We start from the raw sequence: 26165 nt of genomic DNA, 5'->3' as shown, positions 1-26165 counted from the left end.
TTAATTTAAAATTCTATAAAATTTTGAGGTAAAATTTTGTTTAATGGGAAGACGATGGAAATGTATACTATTTTCTAAATGTTATAAAGAATTATAATTTATAATTATATAAAAAGTATAAAAATTGTGATTAAAATTATGCTTATATGTAGTGTAAAAATTAAAGTCACAATTCTGCAAAAACTTCATCAGACAGGGTACATGTCACGATAATTTATTTACATTTTAAAAAAACGCACAGCTACAAAGTCATACAAGCGATGATGCGCTCGCTAGTTAGCTAGCCTTACAAATTAATTACCCTGGGCTGTTTGACAAAAGCTTAAAAATATTACACAGTACGTTCTGTCGCAGTAGTCAGTCTATAATTCATGAAGAGAGTGTTACAGCTATTCAATGAAAATTCTTTGATCAAAAATTAATTATCAAAGCTTCAGTTTACCTATAAAATAAATATTTACAATAGGATATTTGAAAATCTTCTGGTTTTCCAGTTATATTTTATTTTCTTTTTGTTTGGGTTAACTTCAGAAAAAATGATATTTTTATTATAACAATTTTTTATAAGCATAGATTACAGAATGTTCTCTTAATTTATTTGATATTTTGGATTGTTTAATTTGAAATCCTTATTTTGCCAAATATCTTTTACACTCTGATTGGAATTAATTTTTTCCCAAGATGCACATGGTGCATTCTCTAATGTATTAGATAAGTAGCATAGGACGCAATTGGTGCATGATCAGCCACGATTATATTTTAAAAAATAGAAACAGCAATACACTTACGTCAATTACATCTATAAACTTCTCTCTTCTGTCGTTTTTCTTCCAAATGAAGATATAAAAAAATAAATTGAATCTCACTTGAATGTGTCTCTTGTAAATTATGTTCTTAATATATACAACTCATTTTTATTTACAAAAATTAACTTTCTGAATTTGATTAATTATTAGTAATTTTTGTAGAGGTACCATTTCAATTCTCTATGATATGTCGCTTGAAATAATTCTCATTAAGAAGAAAATGAAGAGAAGTGTATATTCATACGATTCACCAATTTTTAATAATCATCTTTAACAATTCCCTCATGCCATTCACTATGACTTATGTCACATACAATGTACTTTCCAATTTTTCAACAACAAATCTTCAAATTCCAGATTTCCATCCATCATTCTTCCTCGATATCCACTCAATCAGACACCAGTAAATTATTAATTAACACTTCATAGATATCTTACAATGTCTCTAGACATTACAAAATTTTATGTAAAGAAGTAAAGAAGTTTATTGAAACATTCAGAATGTTAATCAGATCAAGTTTTACGCTGTGCTCATCATCTTCATCCGTTACTCTAATTAAATTTCCAATTGAAAGTTGAACGATTGAGTCTTTAGATTAATTTCAGGTTGTCCACTTTTCATGATCCAGAGAAGCTCACAGCTCATCTTCATGGTCTGAATGGAACTTTGAAGTTTTTGTCCAAGGTTCAGGAGTCCAGAGAGGCTCCATGGTCAGACAGCTGTTCTGAAATCGCAAACTAGTATTGCTTCTATCAAACCATTGGGGTCATCTACAACAATACTTTTTTCTAAATATGGAACACTAATTGGAACATAGAATTTTCATTGTTATATTGGTTTCTGGGAATTTAGCAGAAATACACCTTCGTGTAACATACATTTTAGAAGAAACATTTGCACAAAGAATAGAAAAATAATTGAAGACATTGGAGTTATATAGATCAAACAAATTGAAAGAGAAGTATCAACTGCTTGTAATATCGTTGACACAGTTTCTATCTTTTAACTTTATTTACTAAATGAAACAATGTGTTCGTTAATTAATGTAGAGGTTTCTTTACAACAATAAAAAACTATTGTAGTTAAACGTAAAAGCAAGTGAGATTGAGAAGCGGACTGGTTTGTATAAACTGAGAATTTCAGAGAAATTCTGAGCTACACGTCATGCAAATTATTTACACATAGAGCGAACAATTATGCTAACTATATGCACGCGAAGAACTAAATTGTGAGAAGAGTGTTTAAGAGACAGACTAGTTTCTGGTTGATAGAGTTTAATATATTTCCAAACACTAATGGATTATGGTAACAACAAATATGGAAATTGATAGAAAACTCCAAATTTTAGCAATTTGAAGAAGTTTTACGAAACACGACAGAGCATAAAGTAATTCAAAAGAAGTGAGAGAAATGAGAAAGAGCCAGGAAGAGCTAAAACCAAAAGATTCTCCCACAAATTTAAGGAGAATGCAAAGAAATCTAAGCAGAGAAGAGTTTCAAAACACTTGAAAAATCCCAATAGAACATAGAAAATCTCAAAAGAACCGGGGAGAGCCGGGCAGAGCGAAGAAGAACCAAAACTAAGAAATTCTACAAAAATTCATGGATATTATAAAACGATGCAAATTAGAGGAAAACTCGAGAGAACTCGAGAGAACCAAATACAGTTTTAAAAAAAGCCTTAAAAGAATCATAGTGCCTGAAGGAGAGCCAGGAGGAGATAGAAGCAGGAAAAAGAAACTTTAAAGAAGTTTACGAAAAGTGTAAAAGTGTAAAAAGTGGTCTTAAAAGCTTTAAAGAGTCCAGAAATGACCAGTGGAACTTAAAAAATTCTAAAAGAACTCAGTACATCAAGGGAGAGTTAGGGAGAGCCAAGAAGATCTCTAAAGTTTGCAGACCCATTAATCTTCGTAAATAACAAAAATTCGACTCAAGGACAAAAAGTTCCATCAAGATCCAGTGGTAATCCGACTGGATGGAAGAAATGAAACCAACCAAAAAACAACCCAAAGAAAACAACAAAGTTAATTATTTCACTGATAATATTTAAGACATTCCAGAAGAAACAATTGAAGAGATAAAATTTAATACATTCAAAGGAGGTGTATAATGGTGTAAGTTCATCAGCAGCTCGAAGAAGAAACCTAATAGAGCTTCCTTTAATTAGGATGATGTAAGTGGTGACATAGAAGAGGAGATGCAACAGTATATGCTTCCGTGTGTGCGTGTTTTTACCTACTGGTACGATGTTGCGAAGAGGATCAACCTTCGATGTTGGTAATGATCTAAGTGCGGATTGGCGAAGTTTCCTCGATCATTACTCACTCGGCAGGTCGGTCCGGTGGTGGAGTATTTCCACCTCGACAGCACAGTCTTATCCATCCGCTGGGTCTCATCTCCTCTTCCTCCATCTCGATCACTGCACGTATTAACAATCATTATTCCGTCACTTTCTTTGTTCTCATTCTTTTCGTTCTTCGATCTTCTGCCCCTCAACGAATAAAATTTCTTGAGGTAAAGAAATTTTCTGCTATCTCTGCCTTGTAAAACTTTTGGCTAATTTGCCCGTTTATAGATGGGAATAATTATAATGTAGAAAGTTAATAATTAAATTACCAAACGATGACTGTTAGGAAATGATATTAGTAAAAAGAAAGATCACATATTATTGAAATAATTGTGGGTCAGTTTGTTTAAAAAAAACAAATGATTATTTGGTATTTTAGTTGTTAGATGGTCAAATAATGAATTATTTAATTGCCAATAATTTTTTACTGTATGTAGTATTTAGCAAATGATATTTTGCATTTATTTGTGTATTTCTCAAATATTAGACTTTTGCCAATTTACAAACGAAATATCAATATGTGTACCTGTATGTTAACAAATATTTTAAATTAAATGTAACCAAATGTGACATGATAAATTAATTTGAGAAATCGCTTATCAAATAATTTCACTTGAACAATTTAATTTAATTTTGTTTGTCAAATATCTTATTTTTATAATATCCACACTCACGCTATACGATAGTAATATCGATTAATCTAAATACAAATATTTTATTTCAATAGTTTCTTATGCTTGAAATTCAACAGTAACGATATTAATTAATTCAAAGGCAAATATTTTATTTAAATAATTCACCGCGCTTGCTATGCGTCAATAGTAACGATAATAATCAAGTCAAAGTGAATCGCGGAACATTATGGTCGATTACGATTTACACAGTTTGGATAATTGTAATTGCAATTTGCCGATGAATTGTCAAACACGGTTCCAACAAAGGGCAAATTCAGCCCATACAAACGAACGATCCAAAACACGGTTCGTTGGGTTTGCTTTATATTTGCTTACGATAAACATTGCTTTATCAAAAATTTCTCAGAATTCTCCAATCGTCATATTCCACTGTATTTAATTAATTAATAATGCATTCCCTTTTTGTTACATATTAATAAATAGAAATTTTTATATTAATAAAATCGTAATATGATTCGTTAATTAATTTATTAATTAAATGCACGAATGTATGGAATAATGAGAACAAATATTCGATCATTTTGGAATATCGTAAATCACGTGAGAAAGCTCATTTCAATTTTATCTTATCAGAGTGTTATACGTAAAATGTTCCTTCAAATTAGTATTTTGATATTTGTTCTAATATTTTAATAGATTATTCACTCTTTAAACAGATGTTTGTTTATTAGCATAGAATTGTAAATATTAACATACTCTGATAAATGGAAAATGTATCCTGGTATTATCAAGCTTACCTTGTATCAAATAATAAACCATCATTTCTAATTACACGTCTTTAGTTTAATTTATTTTATAAGGAATTGTATGCAATGCTAGGAAAATTGTAATTCATCGGATTATACTTTTGTAAGTGGAATTGATCAAACTTAGGAGAATTGTAATCCGACCAAGAATTTTCAAAAGCATTTCTACTTAAATCTCATGAAAGCCAGAGATTTATAAGAGAAACTCAGATGATTTACAATTTATAAATATTTAATAAATTCATTAATTCACTTACCCGACGCGATTCTTTGGGGTTGACAACCACTGAATGTCGACTGTCTTCTTGCTTGTAAATCAGTTCCTCTTAGAGAAAGGTAGACAGAGATAGTTTTGTCCAACGCGAGCCTCACCTGTTTGTATCAGACAGTAATTGACCTTTAATCGTATCACTAAACCGACCATTCACTTACTACGATGCATATTTGAATAATTTAATTAAGAGTAAGGTGGAATGTGATTACAACGTAAATTTCACGCCTGATAAATCCAGACTAACCGATGTTTACGCGATACTTCGCCTCCCTCACCTTAGGGCAATTTATTTCTCAGCCTAAATCGAGCTCTGCGAATTGTTGCAATTTACTTTTGGAATATTAGGAGGTTTTTTATTCGTTTTTAATGTAAATTACTATATTTAATGTTAGTAGATTAAAAATTCGATATTTGACATTAGTTGTGATTCAATTTTGGAACATTGGAAGGTTGTTGATCAATTTTGTATATTAAATTTAGTATAACATTAAAACATAATATATATACTATACTGATAAGTTACTATATACTATATAGTAACTTATCAGAATAAATTATTAATAATAATTTATTAGTTTTAGTCTTGGAGTTTAGTTTTCATACTCCCAAGAATGCCCTATCTTCTTCCTTGTTTCTTTCCATAATTTAATCACTTTAGGGTTTTAATTCACTGATTGAAAAGCAAACTGAGAAAGAAATACTATATGTATAATATATTATATTCGATTTGAAACAAAAGAAGACTGAAATAGAGAAAATTGTTCATTTTTAAGTTCAAATGCCTCACCTCGCCGTTTAAAAAGCAGTACAGTGTTGCGATGAAGAGACCTTGAAAGGATTGAAGGAAATGCGTGGAGTAAGACCATAAGGCGAACTTCTTCACGTTGTGCAGGGGTACTTCGATCATGAAGAGCACGTTGGTGATGCCTAGTAAGGGCAGAAGCACCACAGCTGCCCTTACAGCTTTCCTGTAAGAAGGAAATTAGCAAAGGATGTTAGAATTATTTTTTTAATTCAGCAACATATTTTTTTCAAAGATCAGAATTTGTATTATTTTACTATTATTCATAAAATATTTAAGTATTGCGTTAATTGTTATTTGTATATTTTAACATTATACGATTCCTCGATATTACACTATATTTAATAATAATTAATTAATAATTATATGTATTACTAATACGTATTATATGTATAAATATTAACATTTAATATTTAATTTAATATTGTAATATTGAATGTAATATTACATTATATTCCTATATAATGTCCCTCCCCCTATATTTAATTATCTAAATTCAATTATTTTCTCTACCAACTACTTTCCTACTTTTAATTAAAAAGTTGTGAGTATGGTATAAACACGTTGACCCAGCCTTCGTGAAGTCTATTAATTAAATATCCTTGTTCTTTTTTGCTTGATAAGATTGGACAACTCGTTGTATCTTAGCTACTTTATCTTCTGCTTGTGACACTTACTTCGTTCTTAGAAAAAGTTACTGTCATGTGAATTACTTACAAGACTTGCTCGATTTCGCTGGTGTGACTCTGTCGAAGCTTCACCACGAGCACTCTGACGATGTTCAGCAGAAACAGAAAATTGAGCTGAAGGATCAAAATCAATAGAAAGATTTCTATAGTTTCTTGTATCTAGCCGTTGTTGCAAATTAAAATGTATTTTTCCAAATTAATATTACTCACCAATATCACTGCAAATCTAGGTCCCTCTAGGATCCAAAAGTAGGAAGACAGATTGTATCCAGACCAGCATCTGGTAAATCTGATACAAGCATCATAAACAATTCTTAATTAACAAACTTCTACCAAGAACTGATGATGAATAGGAAATCCAAGTATTAAATACAACATTACATTATACTAATTTACATAATATAATTTCATTATATATTTTACATATAGAAAAATCGGCTCTTGTTTAAACAATTTATCAACTATTCAAACGACAAATGTATTTAATTCTGGTGAAACTTACTATCTTCTTTGTGAAAATATCAAAAAGTTTACATGGATAATCTTCTCTACAGCTGAGAGAATTTAAGATTTAGTTGAGGACTGAATAGATTTCTACACTATTCCATGATAAATGCAATCTCATCTGAAAGTGTAATCAAAGCTATTCAATAAATCTGTCGTGGTGTCTAACTAAATGAAGGGAAACTTTAGGTAGATGCACTTAGAGGATGAGTTTTAGAATCTTAATCACCCATAGCTGAATTTCATGTAGCTATAGCTTCATTTCCTATAGACGTGGCAATCTCCGACTTACTTCGACTTTGGATGGTAATAGAAGGCGGTGATGATGGCCCAAACTAGCGTCATTATGACGGGGCATCCCCATCCGATGAACCGATACATCCTGTAGTATGAGTTTTCTTGGAACACCGTTACTGGAACAGTAATTAAAAGACGGTGCAATTATTTGATAGAATTTCAAACTCTTGATTCCTATAACAAAGCAGGACTTTATAACATGGAAAATTTATTGGGATTAGGTAACTAGGTCAGTTACTTGGAAATTGTTCCAGATGCCTTAGTAGATATACAGAGTGTTTTATCAACTGCATTTATCCCAAAATACTTAATATTTAAAATTACCTACAATTATTTAATATCTATCTTGGAAGATAAATACACTAATAAAAATCACTACTCTAATATTTCATAAAACCTACTTAGGAATAGAAACCTTAGAATATTTTTTAATAAAAAATTTAGTAACTTGAAGGAGATTGCTATTGGTATCTATGGTATTAATTTTGAATTACAGAATTAGCAGGAGATTGAATATAAAATAATAATCATTAGTATTTTCTCTTTTCATTGTAACTTTTCAATAAAGTTTCATTTCGACCAATAATTATGTAAATTTTATTTCTTATTTGTGTCTATAGAAAGTCCTTATAAAATTTAGCTAGAAAAAGACTAGAACACTTGTGCATACAAGATGCTATACTGTTGATGCACTCCTGAACGAACTCCAAATTTATCAGTATTATAAATATTTTCCCTAAAATATAGAAAATCTTTAGTTTGGATGAAGATATTTTATTTCACAAAAAGTTTTCAATCTTAAATTCAAGTTGTTAAAATTGGCAAGATTCGAAATTTAATAGCAAACAAGTAGAATAAGTTTTTACTGAACCAACGTGATCAAGCTAAAAATAGAACGAATAATTGGAAAGGAAGATATGAATTTCCTAGTAGGAACAAAAACTTGAGCAAACAATTTTTTAATTAGAACTGAATTGTCTTAGAGCCACAAAAGCTTGGTGAAATATCTGTTCTTCGGTTTCTGTGTTGATAATGTAAAGGAAATTTTGAAAAATAAACGTCGGTTCACTTACCAGTGACCATATTATGCAAGAACAGTCCCTCTATGAACATCCACATGAACATAGCGGTTTTGGTGTACTCCAAAAGGGCATAGCTGGCCTCACAGAGCACAGGCTTTAAGAAAAAGGAGTTTCGAAAGTAGATTTTAACATTAGACTGTCTTTAACATCTGCTAATTATAAATTTAACTTGTCACTTGGATCTCTTTCAATTTTTTTAATTTCTTGGAAATAACAATTCTTGTTACATAATGATTAATTAGAATGTTACTAATTAAGATACTAATATGATAATTTCTTTCTTTTTAATGTTCCATTTCTGTTGGAAATAAATTATATTGTATTTTTATTTGGAAGAATTGAAGTTAATTTATCTGAAACTGATTTGTCTTTATTGAATCTCAATTTTATTGATCATAGAAATTTCTGTCTGATTAATAACTTGAACCAATATATAAAATATCTTACAACTATAGATTAACTCTCCTGCTACTATTGATAAATTGTTTTTCACTTAAATTATCTAACGATAATTACATAATGTTTAATAAATATTACTATTTCAGATAATTATATTTCTGATGATAGCATAGATGTACAATCTCAGATTATTAATATATATACAATTATATATTCATATAAATTAAAACACTCAAATGTAGAATAATAAAGGATAGAAAATAGAACATGTTTTTACTAATAAAAGTTCTTGGTTTTACTTCCTTTCTTAGTACTGAAGCTTTAAAAGTACAATAGTTGAGCTCCTGACAACGAGTAATACGGCGTGCCAGCTGCTGCATGCACAGCGGGTTGCTCGCTGTCAGGCGCTCAAGCGTTATATCTTTAAAGCTTTATTACTGGAAAATGAAGACAGATTGGACGTGTGTTTATAGAAGAAAAATGTACTCGTTCATATAAAGTTTCTTAACATATAATCGCTCACAAAGTTCTACACACACTTTTGTCATACAATCATTTACAGTTATATACCAATATAAAATATTTTTGAATTTGCTCAGTATATTTTGAGATGGAATTACTTTAGAAATTATAAAACCTCCAATTCTGCGAAGATTTCAGATCATTATTAATGTCTACAGAAGAGCAACAAGTTTACTAACATAATATTAAATCTACACTTTTATAACTTCATGCAAGTACAACAAGCATATGTAAATATGTACATTTTTGTGTCTTTTCACTTCTTAAAGAAAGCATAATAAATTGTTGCCTTTCCTTAAAGGCATATATGTTTCAGAAAATGTCCAATTAATGCAAAATTTTATGCCAAAGAAATTACTGAAGATAATGTTCTTGTTGCAATTTAAATTTATATGTAATATAATAATAATAATAATATTTTTCAAATTTAAGGGTTTATTCCAAATTTCAGACGATGAATGTAGACTTTTATGACTAATTGTGTATCAGTATAGGTGGAAAACAACGACAATTCCGTAATCAAATATGTATCAAATTTAAGGGATACATAATCTCCTATGTCTCATGGTATATTAATTAATCCATACGTTGACAAATACAGTTTGGAAGCAACTATTTGTTGGTCAACTACAAACACTTACGGTGTTTCCAATGCCATGTTGAATACCATAGGTCTTCCTCCTGAGGACCTCAATGTCTATGTACAGTGTTAATCTAATCAAGACCTGGACAACCATAGCGACGAACAGATTCTTGTGTATCCTGGTCCTTGTGTTTCTCAGGGACCTAGATTCGCATGAATATTATCATTTCAGTTCTATGTAATTTATTTCCATTTTCATGTGGCATTGTTAACGAGAAAGGTGCTGGAATCTTTGTGTCTTGTTTGTAAATAAATGGCTTTTCAGTATCTCGGAAACCGCATGACACTATCAAGGTTTCATTACATTAATCATAAAGCTCTAGCAAGGACTTAACCTAATTCCCTCCAACAGTTGTATTTCCCATCTTCCTACTGAGATAAATTATTATTTATATAATTGTGCTATCTTGATATTTGGCGTTAAGACAAATGGAAAACAGAAATAGCCTAGTTATACTTAAAATAAAAAGATATACTATTGGGTGTGGCAACTAAGTAATTATGGATTTGGTCATTAGGTGGTAATGACCAAACCCATAGTTGGTCTTTGAGGTTTCTTCTATTCTTGATACCTTTTTAAAATGACTATAAAGATATAATATCTTTATTTGTATTGAGTTCTAATTGATTTTTTCAAATTTTCAAAATAAATATCTATTTTAATTTTATCATACTTTGACAATAAAATTATCTTTTAAATGGCAGAATATTAGCTCGTATTATAAAAAGATATGTTTTTTTATTCTTTCATTCATAGAAAATTTTGCCTAATTTCCACATTTTGGAAGTATATTACGTTTATTTACAGTGGCTTTCAATCGATTTCTTTCAAATCTCCAAAATATGTATTTCAATTTCACTATAGGTTTGTAATAAAATAGTGATTGAAATATTGCTTAATAATATTACCTTTTAGGTAGACAAATTTTGATATGATAAACAATTTACCTAAAACGACAGAATATGGCAAGTGAAGCAAGCAAAGCTACTAGAGAGATGCTTAAACCGACGAATTCTAACGTTCGAGTCTTTTCAGCTATGTCCAGCTTCATCTGAAAAACAAAGAAAAGGTACAACCGATAAAAAAGTTAATTCTCATTAGCTTTTTTACACAAATTATTATGCATCTCCAGTTTTTACGTTTTTCCACTCGTTTTATCATCCAATAGCTACACGACTCTTTTCCATCATTTCATTCTTTTTAATCTGATTTAGCAAAAAGCTCCCGGATATTTATACTGTGATCAATGACAGTTTTATTTTTGCAGTACAACCAAATAAAAAGATATATCAATCTTTTATCTTTGGATTATCTCGTCACCTCAATTTTTTAATTTCATTTCCAATAAATAAAAAAAAAAAGATAGAGAAAAATGATTTTTTAATGTTAGAAACGTATTACTTAAAATCCACTTATTTGCTTACTTTTTATTATTTCTTACGCTTATATCTCGTCAAGATAATCTTATGTAGGAAATCGTTTTTCATCGTCAATTACACTATTCCAGATCATTCGTGTTTGGATATTACTTATGCATTTAAAAAAAAATTATGTTTCAACGCTACTCATGTATCTGACTATATTTAAAATTATTTGTTTTTAGATACCAATCCCTAGTTTAGATACTAATTTGATTGTATCTGAAACAATTTGTGTTTGAACGCCCCTAATGTATTTCTTCGATGTTCATCTTTGAACACTAATGTTTGGCTTTACCATCTAAATGGATACAATTCTGATTCTCATTTAATGCATTTAATTCGAATTTCAGCTGATAATAATCCAGCTTTTAAGACACTCACGTTACCCTCGACGGTGTTGGTGTAAACTTTTCCATGCAGCCGGAGCATTTCTGGTGTCAAACAAGTTGTGTAGTTTGCCCAGCCGTGCGAGTATTCCTCGTTATTCGTCCCATTCTGACCCTCCCATCGACCATTGTAACCACACTTCTTCTCCACCGATTCTAAACAAACAGCACACTCAATTTAACGAGTGCGAGCTTCCCTGATGCTATCAGATACGGTGCAGTGTTGGTTGTACTGTTTTGCACTGTGTTGTAATGTTGTACAAAATCTAAGGAAGACAAATGGATTTACTATGTTGTCCAATGTGGCCAATTAAACTGTTTGATTAGCGATCTACCAAAATATCTCACTTAGCTGGAATCAAACAAGCTCCAACTACCAACATTTGTCTAACTAATCCTGAACAAGTTTGAGAATTGTTTAGCAGGATAAACGGGAACGTTGGGTTTTGGAAATTGGTTTAAAAGTTGATGTATTCGATTTGGATCTTAAAGCTACGTGGATTTGTGCTATTTTTAAAGTAATATATTTTATGTATAATTCTGTATAATCCTTATTTTTATTTTGTAATTTTTATAGTTTTGTTAATCTTCAAATTTTCATAATTTTTGCAATTTTTATCGTCCCCAAATTTATAATTTTTTAATTATGGTCTTGTGGGATACAGGAATAATTAACACAGTAAACTAATAAGAAATAATAATAAAAATTATTAAATAAGTATCATCTATTCTTAGTGCCAATACTATTCTTATTGATTAAACTAATAATTATTAATATTAATATATTATTAATTTATTGTAATAATATATTAATTTATTGTCATTAATATAAATTATTGACCATTAAAGTATTCAATTAAATTTAATGAGTTTCATTTTTAATTTATGAGAAAATCGAATAAATTCGATTCATAAATCTTTTTTTATTGCTACGAAACCTTTTTCTTTTTTGACAAATTGTATTTTACCTTTGAGCTTCGTAAAAGAAATCTTCTTTTTTAAAGAATTTTGAATGGCGAGCAAATACTGATGTAAATCGAGTTGCTCGCTCGTCTCCTTAATTACGTTTATTTATGTTTAATATCTGCAAATTATTTTGCAAATTTTATTATTTCCAATTACTTCGTAAATGTTACAGAATATTTGTCTGTTTGGACTGTAATAAAATTTGCGAAATATTTAGCAAACGTAATGCTGTCGCGAAATGTGAATTAAATTGGTGAACTACCGACACAGTTTTCACCAGTGCATAGTGAATTGCTCGTCGTCAGGCGTCCAAAGAGAAATAAGATCTAAAAAATTCCAAAAATTCAAACTTAAAATACAGATTGCAAGGAAAGAAAGATATTTTATTATGATAAAAAAATAATAAACCAAATTCAAATATTTTCAATATGTACTTGTATACTAAATAATTACACATCCAAATATATTGTGCAATACACATATACATTGTGATCTCTACAAATTATTTCACTGTTTGATCCTTAACAATTATTAATAACAATTATTATAATAATAATTATAATAATTACTGACAATTGGTAGAAGTTACAAAATGATAATAATTGCTAAGGACCGAGCAGTGAAATAATTTACAAAACTCCTATAATGATTTTAATTAACCATACAGTTCTAAATTACAGCTAACGAAACTTTACCAAAAATCAAAACAACAAATTTAAATTAAATAAGGAATTTGCTACGCCAATAGTAATAATTTGAACATTCTGGTGTCTCTAAAATTTCCCAAGGAATTCCAATTTCATTTGTAAACCGATTTAATAACTTATAAAAATAAAATAAAACAAAGATACGAAGATTTTGAGTACTATTTGGATTACGTTGGTGGAAATTTGTGAAAATATCAGAGACTGAAATAGGGATTATGTCGTGGGTTATTCTAGTCTCGCACATGAAAGTAAACGGATTCGCAACACCGTGAATCGGGGGATGATCCACAATTCCAGGACGCGAATGCTGGAGGAGCTTATTTCCAGTACGTGACTCGATAAACCGGTGCAATTTCGCACGATAGTTAATATTCCAGTAAGTATCGGAAACCGAAGGCATTACATAATACAGTTTTATTCGGTTTCTTTAGCGTCTGCGAGAAGAAACAGAGCGACGATGCATGAAAACGAAGTTAAGCATGAATATCCCGTACACTCGAGTACATCTGAAGAATAAAAGAAGCAGTACATGTTGTTACGTTTTTATAATGAACATACAGGGTACAGATGTTAGAAAATGTAAGGGGCGATTCTTGAAGCTAAAATAAGATGAAAATCAAGAATAAAAAAATTGCGTTTTCGGCTTTGTTTTTTAGTTATCGTTAATTAAATATTGTTCGAAAAATCCCTTACGCGGGCAACCCTCCTTACACGAATGAAAGTAGGTCAGCCCATGTAACGGAGCGCACAGAGATCCTCAAATAGAACGATACACATTAGCCGAATAAACTGGGTGGAATAAGATTAAACACCCTGTATAGTGTTTCGTTTATAATGAACATTTATGAATGAACAAATTGGCTTTAATAACTGCGATAAGCCATAGCTTGTGAATAAAATAGTAGAAGATAAAAAAGATTTCATCAGGGAAATATAAATGAAACAAATTTTGAAAGGAAACTTTATTCATAAACGTATTAAAAAATTTAATATAATCTCTGTTTGTCATACGTGACTATTGTGAGGCGTGACCGAATAAAACCGTGCGCGCCCTAATTTGTTAGATTAACAGTTCGTTGAAGTGAAAAATAAAATACATATCTCAAACAAAAATATTCTCTAAATTTCTCGGAAAAAAAGAATTTCTGATGTTTGAAAAGAGTTGAGAGAGTTTGAAGATTCTCGAAAAATTTGCTAACATTTCAAGGATGATCGCAAGCAATTACTAGCAATCAAAAGTGAGACCTCTGAGTCTCTAACATTCATCTTTTTTGTTGTCCTTGTCTTTATGGAAGCACTGTACACGCAGCTTGGGGGAAAGAACCGAAGACAAACTGAAACTTGGCATTCGTTCTCTGATTCTGTCTGTTTAAAGTGAAGACTACACGTGAATTTTGTCCGCTGAAGTAGGAACTATGTGATCCAAATTAAAACACATTAAAACTTTTAACGTAACCATGGCCATATACAGATAGAGTGAGCTGAAAAAGATGTGATTACATAGAAGAGAAATAGGAGTGAGAAGAGGAAGTTAAGCTATTTTTAATTGTAGTTCGTTATTCAAATAAAAATATAATGAAATACCTTCCAGGAATTAAATTCTCGTTGCGGAATTTATTTTTGTTTGAAATTAAATTGAAGTGTCATTTTCCACGATTTGAAGCATACCAACATCAAATTTTATATAAAAATTACATATATTGAAATTTATTTTCAATTGATCGGGTGAAAATTGAAGTAGAATTTTATAAAATTTAAAACGCCAACAGTTACATCATTTTTATGGCAGATTTGTATTTAACTAAAAGCAGTTATTTTTCAAGTTAGTAGAAGAAACTTCTTATATGAAATGATTAACGGCAATGAGAAGATACTACAAGAAGGTATCAATTAAACAATAAAAACTTGAATTTCATTTTTAAACTTGAGATTAAAATTAATTAATATAGCTTCTTTAATTTCATTTAAATTTAAAAACAATATTTAAATAAATTTAAAAATAAAATTCATATGAAATTTATATTAAATTTAAATAAATCTAAAGATGAAATTCATATAAAATTCATATTAAATTTATATAAATTGAAAAGGAAATTTTATTTAAGTAAAATTTAATTTTATAACATTATCAATGCATTTTATTAATTTTCTGTGAAAATGAAATTAAGTTTTTGAATAAAATTGAGTTTTGTAAATAAAACACGATAATCCCAAGAATAAATTTCCTTTGAAAACTAAAATGTGATGTTATGAAAAATGGCATTCTTTTGATTGGTAAAGGAAAAAAATCATTTATTAATTGATAAAATTCGCCAGTATTTTCTGTATTTTAAATATTGTAATAATTATCTTCAGAATATCGTAGTGGTGCATAATACCTGTATTGATTTTGGAACCACAACCACATGCCAACCCCGTGATGGAAGACTTCTCAGACTAGGAGGTTCATTAACCAATAATATCTATAAAAGAACGGAACCAGATGCTATTGGTAAACCACTTGCCTTATGAGTGCAGAAGATTTGAAACACAGTTGCACAGGAACAAAAATACAGACTTCGCCCAAGTACAACTTTGACATCTCAGAATCCCGATAAAAATACTCTCAAATACTTAAAAGAATCTCAAATATACTATGGAACCTAACAGCAAGAAGATGTAGAGAGCAATCGAGGCATAGCTGTCACTAATGATCCTGTCGATGCGACATTAAAATCAAAGAAGAAAAAAAAAGAACTGTGTAAACAAGAAATTCAGAAGCTTCACTAATGATCAGGGAAGTATCCAGAATCGAAGAATGGTTTGTCTTTCTCGTCTGCTCGATAGGTATTCAATTCCTTTTCAGTTGAAAAGTGGCAAAGCCCCGCCCACCAGCCAGCTGGCATTTAAACGGACATGGAAATTCAATGTAGCCACTTTTCCAAGTGATTCTAGAAAAGGAGAGAAAAAAAGGCACGACAAAAAAAAAGGGAATTACACGTCGAAGAAAATAAGCAGTAGCATTCTTCTCCGCGTTGATAATACCTACTCCCCTTCTTTTCAATTGAAGAAGGAATCTGAAAGCGGATATTCCGCAGAAATAAATCGTTCCATCGTATCGTTGGCTGTATGTTCGCATTTTTACGTAAGATCTTGGAGAACAGGAGTTTTTCTTATTTGAAAATCTGTTGGAAACAGTTCATACTGTTGCTTGCGATTGTTATTAAATTATTATATTCTTTTGAGTTAATTGAACAAGAATTTTTAAATATTGGTATGAATTATGGAAATATGATTTCAATTGAAAATGTCGCGATTGTAAATTGAGGTTAGAAATGTATGGAGAAGATGAGGTTAGAAATGATTAAAGGAATATTAGAAAATGATCTTGTTTAAGAAGCATTGGACTAGAATAAAAACTGAACTGAAATTGTAGCTAGATATACTGCAAATTCAGATTAGGTGCGTTCAAAAAGTTGAAATTAGAAAATTAAGATCGAAAATGTATAAGGGTCTAAAAGTTTTAATTCGAAGTAACATTGAAGATATTGTAAATGCAGGTTAGGAAAAGTCTAGAAAGGATAAGGTTAAAAATTATTAGAGAATTGGATTAATGATGTTCAAGAAACTTAAAATTGAAGGCATTCAATTGAGGGCATTACAAATTGAGATTAAAAATATTGAAATACTGGACTATCTAAGAAAATTTAATACGGAATCGAATTGTGTAAATTGAGGTTAGAAGTTGATACTAGGTTATGGAATAGTAGGGAAACCAAACTTAGATTGCAAACTACAGTTGTAATGAGAAATGTAATATAATGAGCTATGGAAATACCAGAATTTGAAATCGGAAATGTTTGTGCAACATGAGAATAGACGTCAGTATTAAACTTGTAATGAAGATATATTAGAATTTGGGATGACAATTATTTAGGAAATTGAAAATAGAATTAGCAATACTATAAATGGAAATATTTACGCAAATTGAAATATAAAGATAGATTGAATGTATAGATAAAGTGAAAAATAAAGAATAGAATCTGTGAAACACGTCTCAAAGAGATGAAACAATATTCTAAGAAATTCACATCCACGAAGACGAAGTTTAGTTTCAAGTAAATGCGCAGAAGATGCTGAAGAGAATTTAAAACATAAGAAAGAGAGATCAGAAATACTTGAGAATATTTCAGAAAAGTCACGCCCAAGTCATGAATAATTTTTAAGTATTTGAAAAATATAATCTTAATTTAAGAATAACTAAGAAATAGAATTAAAAGTATGGGAAAAGGGACAAGCGAGAATACTGCACAAAATTAAGCAACCACAAAGATTTATATTTAGAAAGAAGAAAGATCTAAAAATATATAGATCAAAAATATAGTAAAAAAAACCTACTAAAAAATCAAAACTTTGTAGAAACTATGAAGAAGAATATTCTCTACAATTCCAAGCCTAAAGACTCAGATTTTGGAAGAAGAAGAAGAAAAAGAAGAAATTGAAAGTATAACACAGATATAATAAAAAGGGCATTCAAACTTAAAACTTTTTGAAAACCACAGACAAGAATATTTTACAAAGTCCATCTTCAATCCTAAAAATTTAGGTTTTGGAAGAAGGAAAAGAAGAAACAAAAAAGTCATAAAAAATTAAAAATCATAGATTCCCCAAAATTCTCATCATCTCCAAAGATCCAGATCAGTGGAAGGACCACTTCATCAATTCTTGACACAGAAAATTTTCGACCTGAAGGTTTAACCCACTTACGAATCCCAGAAACGTGACGTATATAATTCGAGGACGTAGTCATTCCAAAAAAAAAAGAAAAAATAAGAAAATAAAAAGCAGGAAAGGGAGAAAAGAAAAACGCGCAGAGAAAAGAAATTTTCGTGGATTAACGACAGATGTGACTCGTTGTTGTCGTTCTTCTATTCTCCACGGTGTACCCGATTCAACTTCGCTACTGTGCTGAATGCGACCTGACCTGCATGCAAATTCTTCGTGTTGTTACAGTACGAAAATCCGCCAGGGGACTTGGAAGTATACCAGCTCGCTGTATTTCATAGAGCTCGGTGTTGGATCACCGGGAATCACTCGTTTGTTTCTTGTTTCACAGACTCGTCTCAGTGCGAAATTTATTTTCTGCCGTTATCTTCCTCAAGATTTACTTTTATAGAACTCGATCCTAGATCGGATTGCCTGCATCGGATATTTTTAACGACAGTTTGTTCGGTTTTAGGTGGAAGCTTTCGGTAAATTGGATGTGACGCATTTTTTCTTGGAAAGTCTAATGATTGAAGGTTTTCAGTTTTGGAATTGTAAATTTTAATCCTCCATTATAGCATTTTTAAATCGTATATAGCTTCGCAAAACGAACATATTTAAATATTTGTAGATATCTTTTATCAATACGCATATTTCTTCGGTATAAAATATTGAACCCATACTAGGGATGGGTATTTTGTAAAGAGTATTTTTTGTCTTATATATGTAACAAGTATATGATTCGTTTCTGTTCATTTTTCGGTAAAATGAAATTAAAATGTAAATTTTTAAGCGCCTGATAGTGGGCAACCAGCAACTCCGCCTAAATTGCATTGGGAGGCGGGATGCTAGTGCTCAGGCGCGTCAAATTGCGATGTCTGTAGTTTTATTTATTTGCACATTTCTGGGTACATTTATTCGTGTTAAAGATGGTCGAAGATTTCAAAATCTGTTAATACCAAATCGCAAAATTATTTTTTGTGTAAAATACGAATAAAAACTAGTATTACTACAATCTTTTAATGGTTGTAGTGTACTGTTTGTTTAATAAAACTATCTTGAATAAAGCAGAAGATAAAAATTTCTATATTGGAAAATCTTTTTTCCGTGAAATATGAATGTAAAAGTTACTTAAATTGTGTGTTCCTAACCTATATGTAACCACATGGTCGATATGGCTATTACCATGTCATCGCGTCAATATGAGGATTTACGTTCAGTACATTTGTAATTTGGCTCTAAATATAACTCAAATCTAATTGTACCGGAAAGCCGTTTAATCAAGGGATGTTCCTTGGACAGATAAAACGGCTCATAACCTAAATCTGATTGCATGCTACAGCTGTTTAACATCGGTCCACATTAACCTGAGGATATATGGTGAATCAACAAAATGATTTTCGAAATCTAATACAAATCTAAGATACACACACAGGTGTTTAAACAGACAGTACTTTGCAAATCAGTATAACGATTCTTAGATCAAACCAGATTGGAAACCAATGCAAACCTAACCGAGTTATACATCTAGTGTAGAGCGACATATTACAATCGTAGTCCAATACATTATATCGTCCTAACCTATCAGTCGTTATTATTATCGGTCGCAGTAATTATTACTTTGAAGAATGGGGAAACGAAGAAGGAGAAATTTTTATGGAACCATGCATGGGGAACCGAAATTTTTGTTTTGGTTATAATTTTTAGATCAGTTAGTATATCTCTTGTAGATCATTTGTTTGGCACTATAACGATTCCAGTTATCCTAGAATCGATTTTTGTATCAATTTTGCAATAATTGAAATCTTACGTCGCTAAGAAAATATTTAGTTTCATTATAAAGCTATTTAACGATGACGAATTGTACTGAAACATATTTCAGACGTGAAGGTTAGGATTGCATTAATTTAACTTCTTACTTAAAGTTTATTTTAGGAAAAACCTTGACAAAGAATCATACGTTTGATACGTTTATAGAGGATTTAATACGGAAATCTAATCTGTGACAATATTTTTGTTCACTAAACATTATATGTTTAATACTATACATATATTATATCATATGTATATTTAGGGCCGGTCTCCTTTAACCGGAGTCGTGTCGTAAGCTGACGACATCGATTCCTATCCGGGATTCGCTGACACAGGCAGCTTACTTGAACTTGCCACCCGGTCTCCGCAATACATTTCCGTTTCCACGACGACAATAACAGGCAGACAGTGCGAATGAGAACCAGGGAACTCCCGATACTCGACCCACTTCGCCGCATTTTCATTGCACTCGATAACGCTGTCACATGTTACTGCCACTAACCGTCTGGCAAATCCACTTTAACTGTCTTTTTCCATTCTCTTTAACAATAATTCTATTCACCGCTGATTGAACTAGTCCTACAAATTTAGTCGATGTCTTTGGGGGAAAGTATTATATATACAAATTGATTGACATTTTGCAGAAATTTATGAAAAGCTGAATGATAAGTTTGATTATTTGAAATAACTTCTTTGGAATGTAAAGGATTTTTATATAGAATCAATGGAGATAATCTTAAATTTTTAATTTGTCAACGTTTTTTACGTTTTTTAGAAATTTATATAGAATTAAAGTATACCTAGAGAAAATGGCGGTCTAAACCAGAATACCAACTTAAATTTTTCCTCTCTTAAAGTTTGCAGAAGGACGAAGAAACGTAGAAAGACAAGCAAAGGGCAATAATCATGGGTTAAGCAGCAACGAGTTAGGTTAGAAGTACTTAAGAGTGATTCTTTAAGTTCGTTTTACATTTGAGACGCCACCTATTTAGAGAGAAATCTCTTTTTCATAGAAATTACGAACTTGACTCAGGAACTTGGTTCTCCTTTGATTAGAATTTGGTACGAACGTTTGGGAATTTCTGATCGCCGATGTGAACTCGTCAGCATTCTTCCGCCAACGTTCTACTATGCAAATGCGCCTTTAGCCACCGTGGAATTTCAAGGTTTCGCTTCGACGAGCTGGATTAATAAGTCAATAACACCGAAAAGCATTCAACTTTCTCAAAGCTTGGCCAACGACGTTAATTGCATCTGAAATAATGACAAACTTCCCCGGAAAAAATCCTTTAAACTGGTTGAAAGTTAAAAATACTTCAATCGAGATGCTTATTAAACTTCTTATTAAAAAACTATTCAATTAATTAATACTAACTGTAGTTTCTCAAGTCTACCTAGTATTTATTGGAAACGTTTATTCGTTCTTTATTTATTAAAGTTAGATATTTACTTCTTCCGCGTGATCATCACCTATTGCATTCTCTATGTATCTCTTACGTTTTCTGCGTTTAATTATTTTTATTAAGTTTTCTGATTTCCAAACCCTCGAATGGAAATTTATATTTGATTCTTCTTTCATTCGTTAGTCTATCGTAATTGCCTATGATGTTCGTTAATAACGGGTCGTTCCCAAGTTGTACGTTGTAGAAGCTTTTTGCATTTTGTCTAATGTGATCTCTCGTGTATTCCGCTTTAGATTCCTTGTATAAATCTGTTATTCTTGCATATCTGTTCTTGTTCAGTATAGTAGTTCGGTATAGGCATCGGTAGCTTGCCAAGTTACCTACTTCATTACCAGTCCGCCTATTTCTTTCATAGTTAAATGTTGGAAACGCAGCTTAAGGCTTCTCGCGCTAGGTTAGTCTCCTGAATCTTTTTCGAACTCTAAATGCATTTTGTACCGGTTTTTTTATGCACGGTATACTTTCTATACCTACGTTGATGGTCTTACGGAAGGAACGAAGCTTAAGCGATTAAGAATAAACCTGCATTATTCTTTTAGAATTTCCGTCCACATCTGAAGCTCCTTTTCTCGTGGAAAATGCATTTCATTTGTCTTTGCAGGGCTTAAACAACGAAAAATAGTCTAAATTATTCTTCTGGAATTTTCTTTCGTTTTCTCACTGATCTTTTCATGCGAAATATCTCCCATTTTTCTTCTCACGTTTAATGACTCATTGGAAACAAAGCTTACGTCATTTAAGAATACACTATATTATTCCTCTGGCATTTTCTTCCATTCTTGATGTTCCTTTTCAGTAGGCTGCTCATACAGATTACTTTTTTATTTTCCTTCCCACAGTCTCTCATTTAAAATGTTACTTTTATCTTAATCTTTTAAAGAACACTGACACATTCCACGTACAACAATAGAATTAATTCTCTTTCAGTTCAAACAGTCCAGCGCTTTATTGTCAGATGAATATTCATCTTGCAAATCCAACTTTATCTGATTTGTAACAATTATTGGAAATACAAATTTAAAGATCACCCTATATTTAATATTATACTTCAGAGTATAGGAACTGTACCTTTCCACTCTGTATTACAGAAGAAGAAAAAAAGAACAGAAATTTGTCTCTGTCATGTTATGAAAGATTTTAAAAGAATAATATAAAAAATATTTCCTATAATCCTTAATATAAGAAATGTATTTTCTAATTCTATATGATAGAAAAAAATAGGAATTTATTTCAGTGGCACTATGCAATGTTGACTTTTAAAAAACAATTTCCTATAATATAGGAAAATATTATTTTCTATAATCCTTCAAAGTATAAAAAATATATTTTATAATCTTGTATCGTAGAAAAAAAATAGAAATTTGTTTCTATGGTAAACTGAAAGATTTTAATTTTTAAAAAAGTTTTAACTCTTTTTTAATTAGTGTGCGAATACTATACTAAATACTATTTGTAGCCACTGCGTGTATAAATCTTAGGAAAATACTCATTGATTAACAATCAACATATCACCATGTTCCCACTAAACCTGATTTCTATCTTCAAAACGTATTTGGAAATTCCATACATATAAATTCTAATTACATTATTACTCGATATTCTCTTCACTCGTTTCCTTCTACCTACGTTCCAGTTTTACATCTATACACACAGTGTATATCAGCCCAGGTAACAAGCAATTTAAATGTGCATTCATCAAACGGTGACACGTGTATACTTACTGGTTGCGTCGAATACATCTTCGAACGGGCATTTCTGTTTGGTCGTCGTAGATGCTTTGGTTGGTGGCCAGCAGAGCAAAGAGTCCCAGACCGGTTCACACCACAGCTCTGTAAAATGAAACAGAAACGGATACGTGAACCACATTACTGTCACACCGTGTTTCCTCGTACTGGACCGCGTGTCGCTGCTTTATACAATTTTGAAACCAACTACCTAACTGATATACGAGATTGGTTGCTCTTTGAATTTCGTTTGCAGCTTTCGTATGCGGAGCGAGCCACCGAAATATCTCAGGGAACAGACGTCTCTATATTTTGTAGCATACAGAGTATCTCAGCTAAATTGGGTCCCCTTAATATCTAGCTCATGCGTGAATGACCAACTGTTAAACTGTTAACTGTTAAATTAAGCCACCTGCATGTTAAATTTCGATTTCACATTATTTCACATTAAAATAGTTAACTTCTAAGTGGAACAGATACTGAGAGGAAATTGGAGATAGATACGGAAATTTAGAGTTCAGAGCACATAGTAGAAAGGTGTAGCTTACTGGAAATTGGCCAATTAGTAGAGAAGAGATAGTCAACGACGAAGAAGATAAGTCTGTAGATATTGAGATGATATTGAGAGAAGAGTAGGGACAGATATGGAAATTTAAAGTTCAGAGCACGTGATAGTAGAGTGTAGGTTTCTAGAAATTGAGCAGTTAATAAAGAAGAGATTGTCAACGAAGAAGGAAGATATAAGTTTGTAAACTGGATGAAGAAATTGGGAAAGAAGAAGAAGAAAAGAGCGAAGAGAGAGGTATTTGTAATGTATTTAGTCAAGTAGGTCGATTGAGTAATTAGTTATTAGTGATGTTTGTAGATTGCAAATATATATTTGACAGGACTGTAGACAATATTATCCTTTACATACACGTTATTTTGTTAAATAATTCGATTACCCATTGTACTGCTTACATGAGAAACATCTCAAGACAAAGCTGCTTCACTTGCACTTCGCACTTGCACACTGTAGCCTACTTCCTTAACGCTATCCTGAAACTAAGCGTTTCAGGCCTCATTTTGTCCACTTTGATTGGCCAATCAAATTAAACGACTTCTGGTCAGATCTTGGAAGTTGAACATCCGGATAAAACTTTCGAATTGAGTCATCAGTTTGATCAGTCAAGCGAAATATCGCTCAGTGTAGACAGAGATAATGGAATTTAAAACCGTCAGTTCCAGGTCTACCCGGAAGAAGTGGACTGCAATGTGTACAGAAGGTTCGTGCGAAATGGAGGTGCAAAGTGCAAGTGTAATATTGTAGTTACACAATTGCTTCTGAAAAACCAATAACATGACACCTTACCACAGTGAAGATCTGAAATGTAAAATTCTCAAGACAAAGTTACACAATTTCAAGGGGCACGTGTAATGGTGGGAAGAATTTTTTCTTAAGTCTACCTCACTCGCCTCTTGAAATAATTTATCTTCGTCATGAGAATCCTCTTACGCGATTACAAGTGAGCCAGATATTTAGGTGATCACATTTACGTAGCTCAGGCACTCTGTATATCGATTGATTCCTTATAGATGGAATTTCTTTCTTTATGGTATTTTTCTTATTGGTAGAATTCTATTTTTAGCCTGCTTACAATGCGTTTATTTAATCGTGCAATTATTTTTTTTAATTTTCATTGATACGCGTATGATTTCTTCTTTGAATTTCATATTGAGGTTTGTTATTTAAATTTCATACATTAATTTGAATATTATGCTAAAATTTTCAATTTACTATCTGAATTTCAAACTATCTACCTACGATTTACAGTTTGAATTTCGTATTAAAATTTCTAATTTACAATTGTATAATCCCTTTTTGGGGCTCTTGTTTCATGTGCATCATTCCTCCTTTGAATTTCAGCTTAAGGTTCCTCGTTTATAGTCCGAATTATATACTAAAGCTTCCATTTTACAATTTCAATTTCGAGCTAAAGTTTCTACCTGTAACCTACAGTTTAAATTTTGTATTAATATTTATAATTTACAATTACTGTATTATTTTACATTTTACAATTTTTACTTCGTATGCACGACTTTTCTTATGAAGGTCTTCAGTTTAATATTTTGACCTCTATACTGTTTCTTCCCACTTACTATACTTATAACTTACCATAATATTCTATCAATACTTACCACCATCTGGAGGCTGAAAGTCCTTATACTTGTCGCTGCAGAACTCCTGCGTGCTATTGCCAATGGCATTACCGATGCCCATGTTTCCTTTAATTGTCCATTTTCACTTCCTTTTACCTCTACATCCTCCTCATCCATACAACTTCAATGAACACGCTCATACGACATACAGTAAATATACTCTGTCCTCGGGTTTCTTCATCTCTCGTCATCGGAAACCATTTTCTCCAACACGAAATGTAATCGAATTCGGCTATTCAATCGAATATCCCCGCGGCCACGCTGTTCCTGTCTTCTCTATCGTTTGCACGGACGAATTCTGGCTGGCTGAATCCTTTATCTCGTGCGGAGGAACGCTGACAAAGGCGAAAGGAATTTCTTCTGAACCGATGAACGTTTCACGTTTAAGCTGCCTCTTCGTAACTACGATTCACGTCTCTTACCCAGCTCCAGGATTTTTATATTCTCCAGTTATACTCGTCGCTGAACGCTTTGTCGCTTTCTTTTAACAACTAATCGCTTCTATGTTACGACACGGATAATAGAGAAGAGTTTGGTAGCGTTTGGAATATCTTTGACCACGCTGGCTACTGATCTTTGTTCCGAAGAAGTATGTTATGTCTTTTTGAAGATATCGATTCTGTAAATTCCTTGAAATGTTATATTTCAGCAATAATGAGACGAACAGAGAACAATTTAGTGCCGATTGTAGCGTGTTTGACGATGTTGATTACTTTTCTTCTTTATTCTGAAGAGATTATGAGACATCCGAATGGCTTTCTGCAGATACTGCTTCTCTATATTCATTTACATTTTATATATTGACAATGATAGAAAGAACGTAGAAGGAGTTAGTAATGGTTTGAGTATGTTTGACGATAATGATCGCTTCTCTTCTTTGTTCTGAGGAAATTATGACACATCCAAGTAACTTTCTGTAGATGCTACTTCTCTATA

General features: G+C 31.4%; 1 protein-coding gene across 6 annotated transcripts; it reads right to left on the bottom strand.

Annotated features, from left to right (window-relative positions):
- Positions 1 to 198: 198 nt before the first annotated feature.
- Positions 199 to 26165, bottom strand: LOC132914725 (PDF receptor). 6 transcript variants are annotated; one of them, XR_009659660.1, is made up of 13 exons: positions 25209 to 26164; positions 23028 to 23135; positions 11611 to 11771; positions 10756 to 10859; positions 9806 to 9950; positions 8235 to 8337; positions 7157 to 7277; positions 6571 to 6649; positions 6389 to 6474; positions 5657 to 5837; positions 4853 to 4967; positions 3043 to 3226; positions 199 to 1531 (listed from the first exon to the last, which is right to left on the bottom strand). XR_009659660.1 is itself a non-coding variant. In XM_060974073.1 (13 exons), exons 1-13 carry the CDS (start codon positions 25288 to 25290, stop codon positions 1442 to 1444), a joined length of 1464 nt encoding a protein of 487 aa, XP_060830056.1. In that variant the 5' UTR covers positions 25291 to 26165; the 3' UTR covers positions 199 to 1441. The 6 variants fall into 6 exon arrangements, 2 of the variants coding, with proteins under 2 accessions (XP_060830056.1, XP_060830057.1); XR_009659662.1 differs by having other exon boundaries at positions 199 to 1526; XR_009659661.1 differs by having other exon boundaries at positions 3047 to 3226.

The sequence above is a fragment of the Bombus pascuorum genome, chromosome 15 (assembly GCF_905332965.1).
Source record: "Bombus pascuorum chromosome 15, iyBomPasc1.1, whole genome shotgun sequence".
Taxonomy (NCBI): domain Eukaryota; kingdom Metazoa; phylum Arthropoda; class Insecta; order Hymenoptera; family Apidae; genus Bombus; species Bombus pascuorum.
Note: the sequence above shows the minus strand (reverse complement) of the source record. Positions and strands in the feature narration are given on the sequence as shown.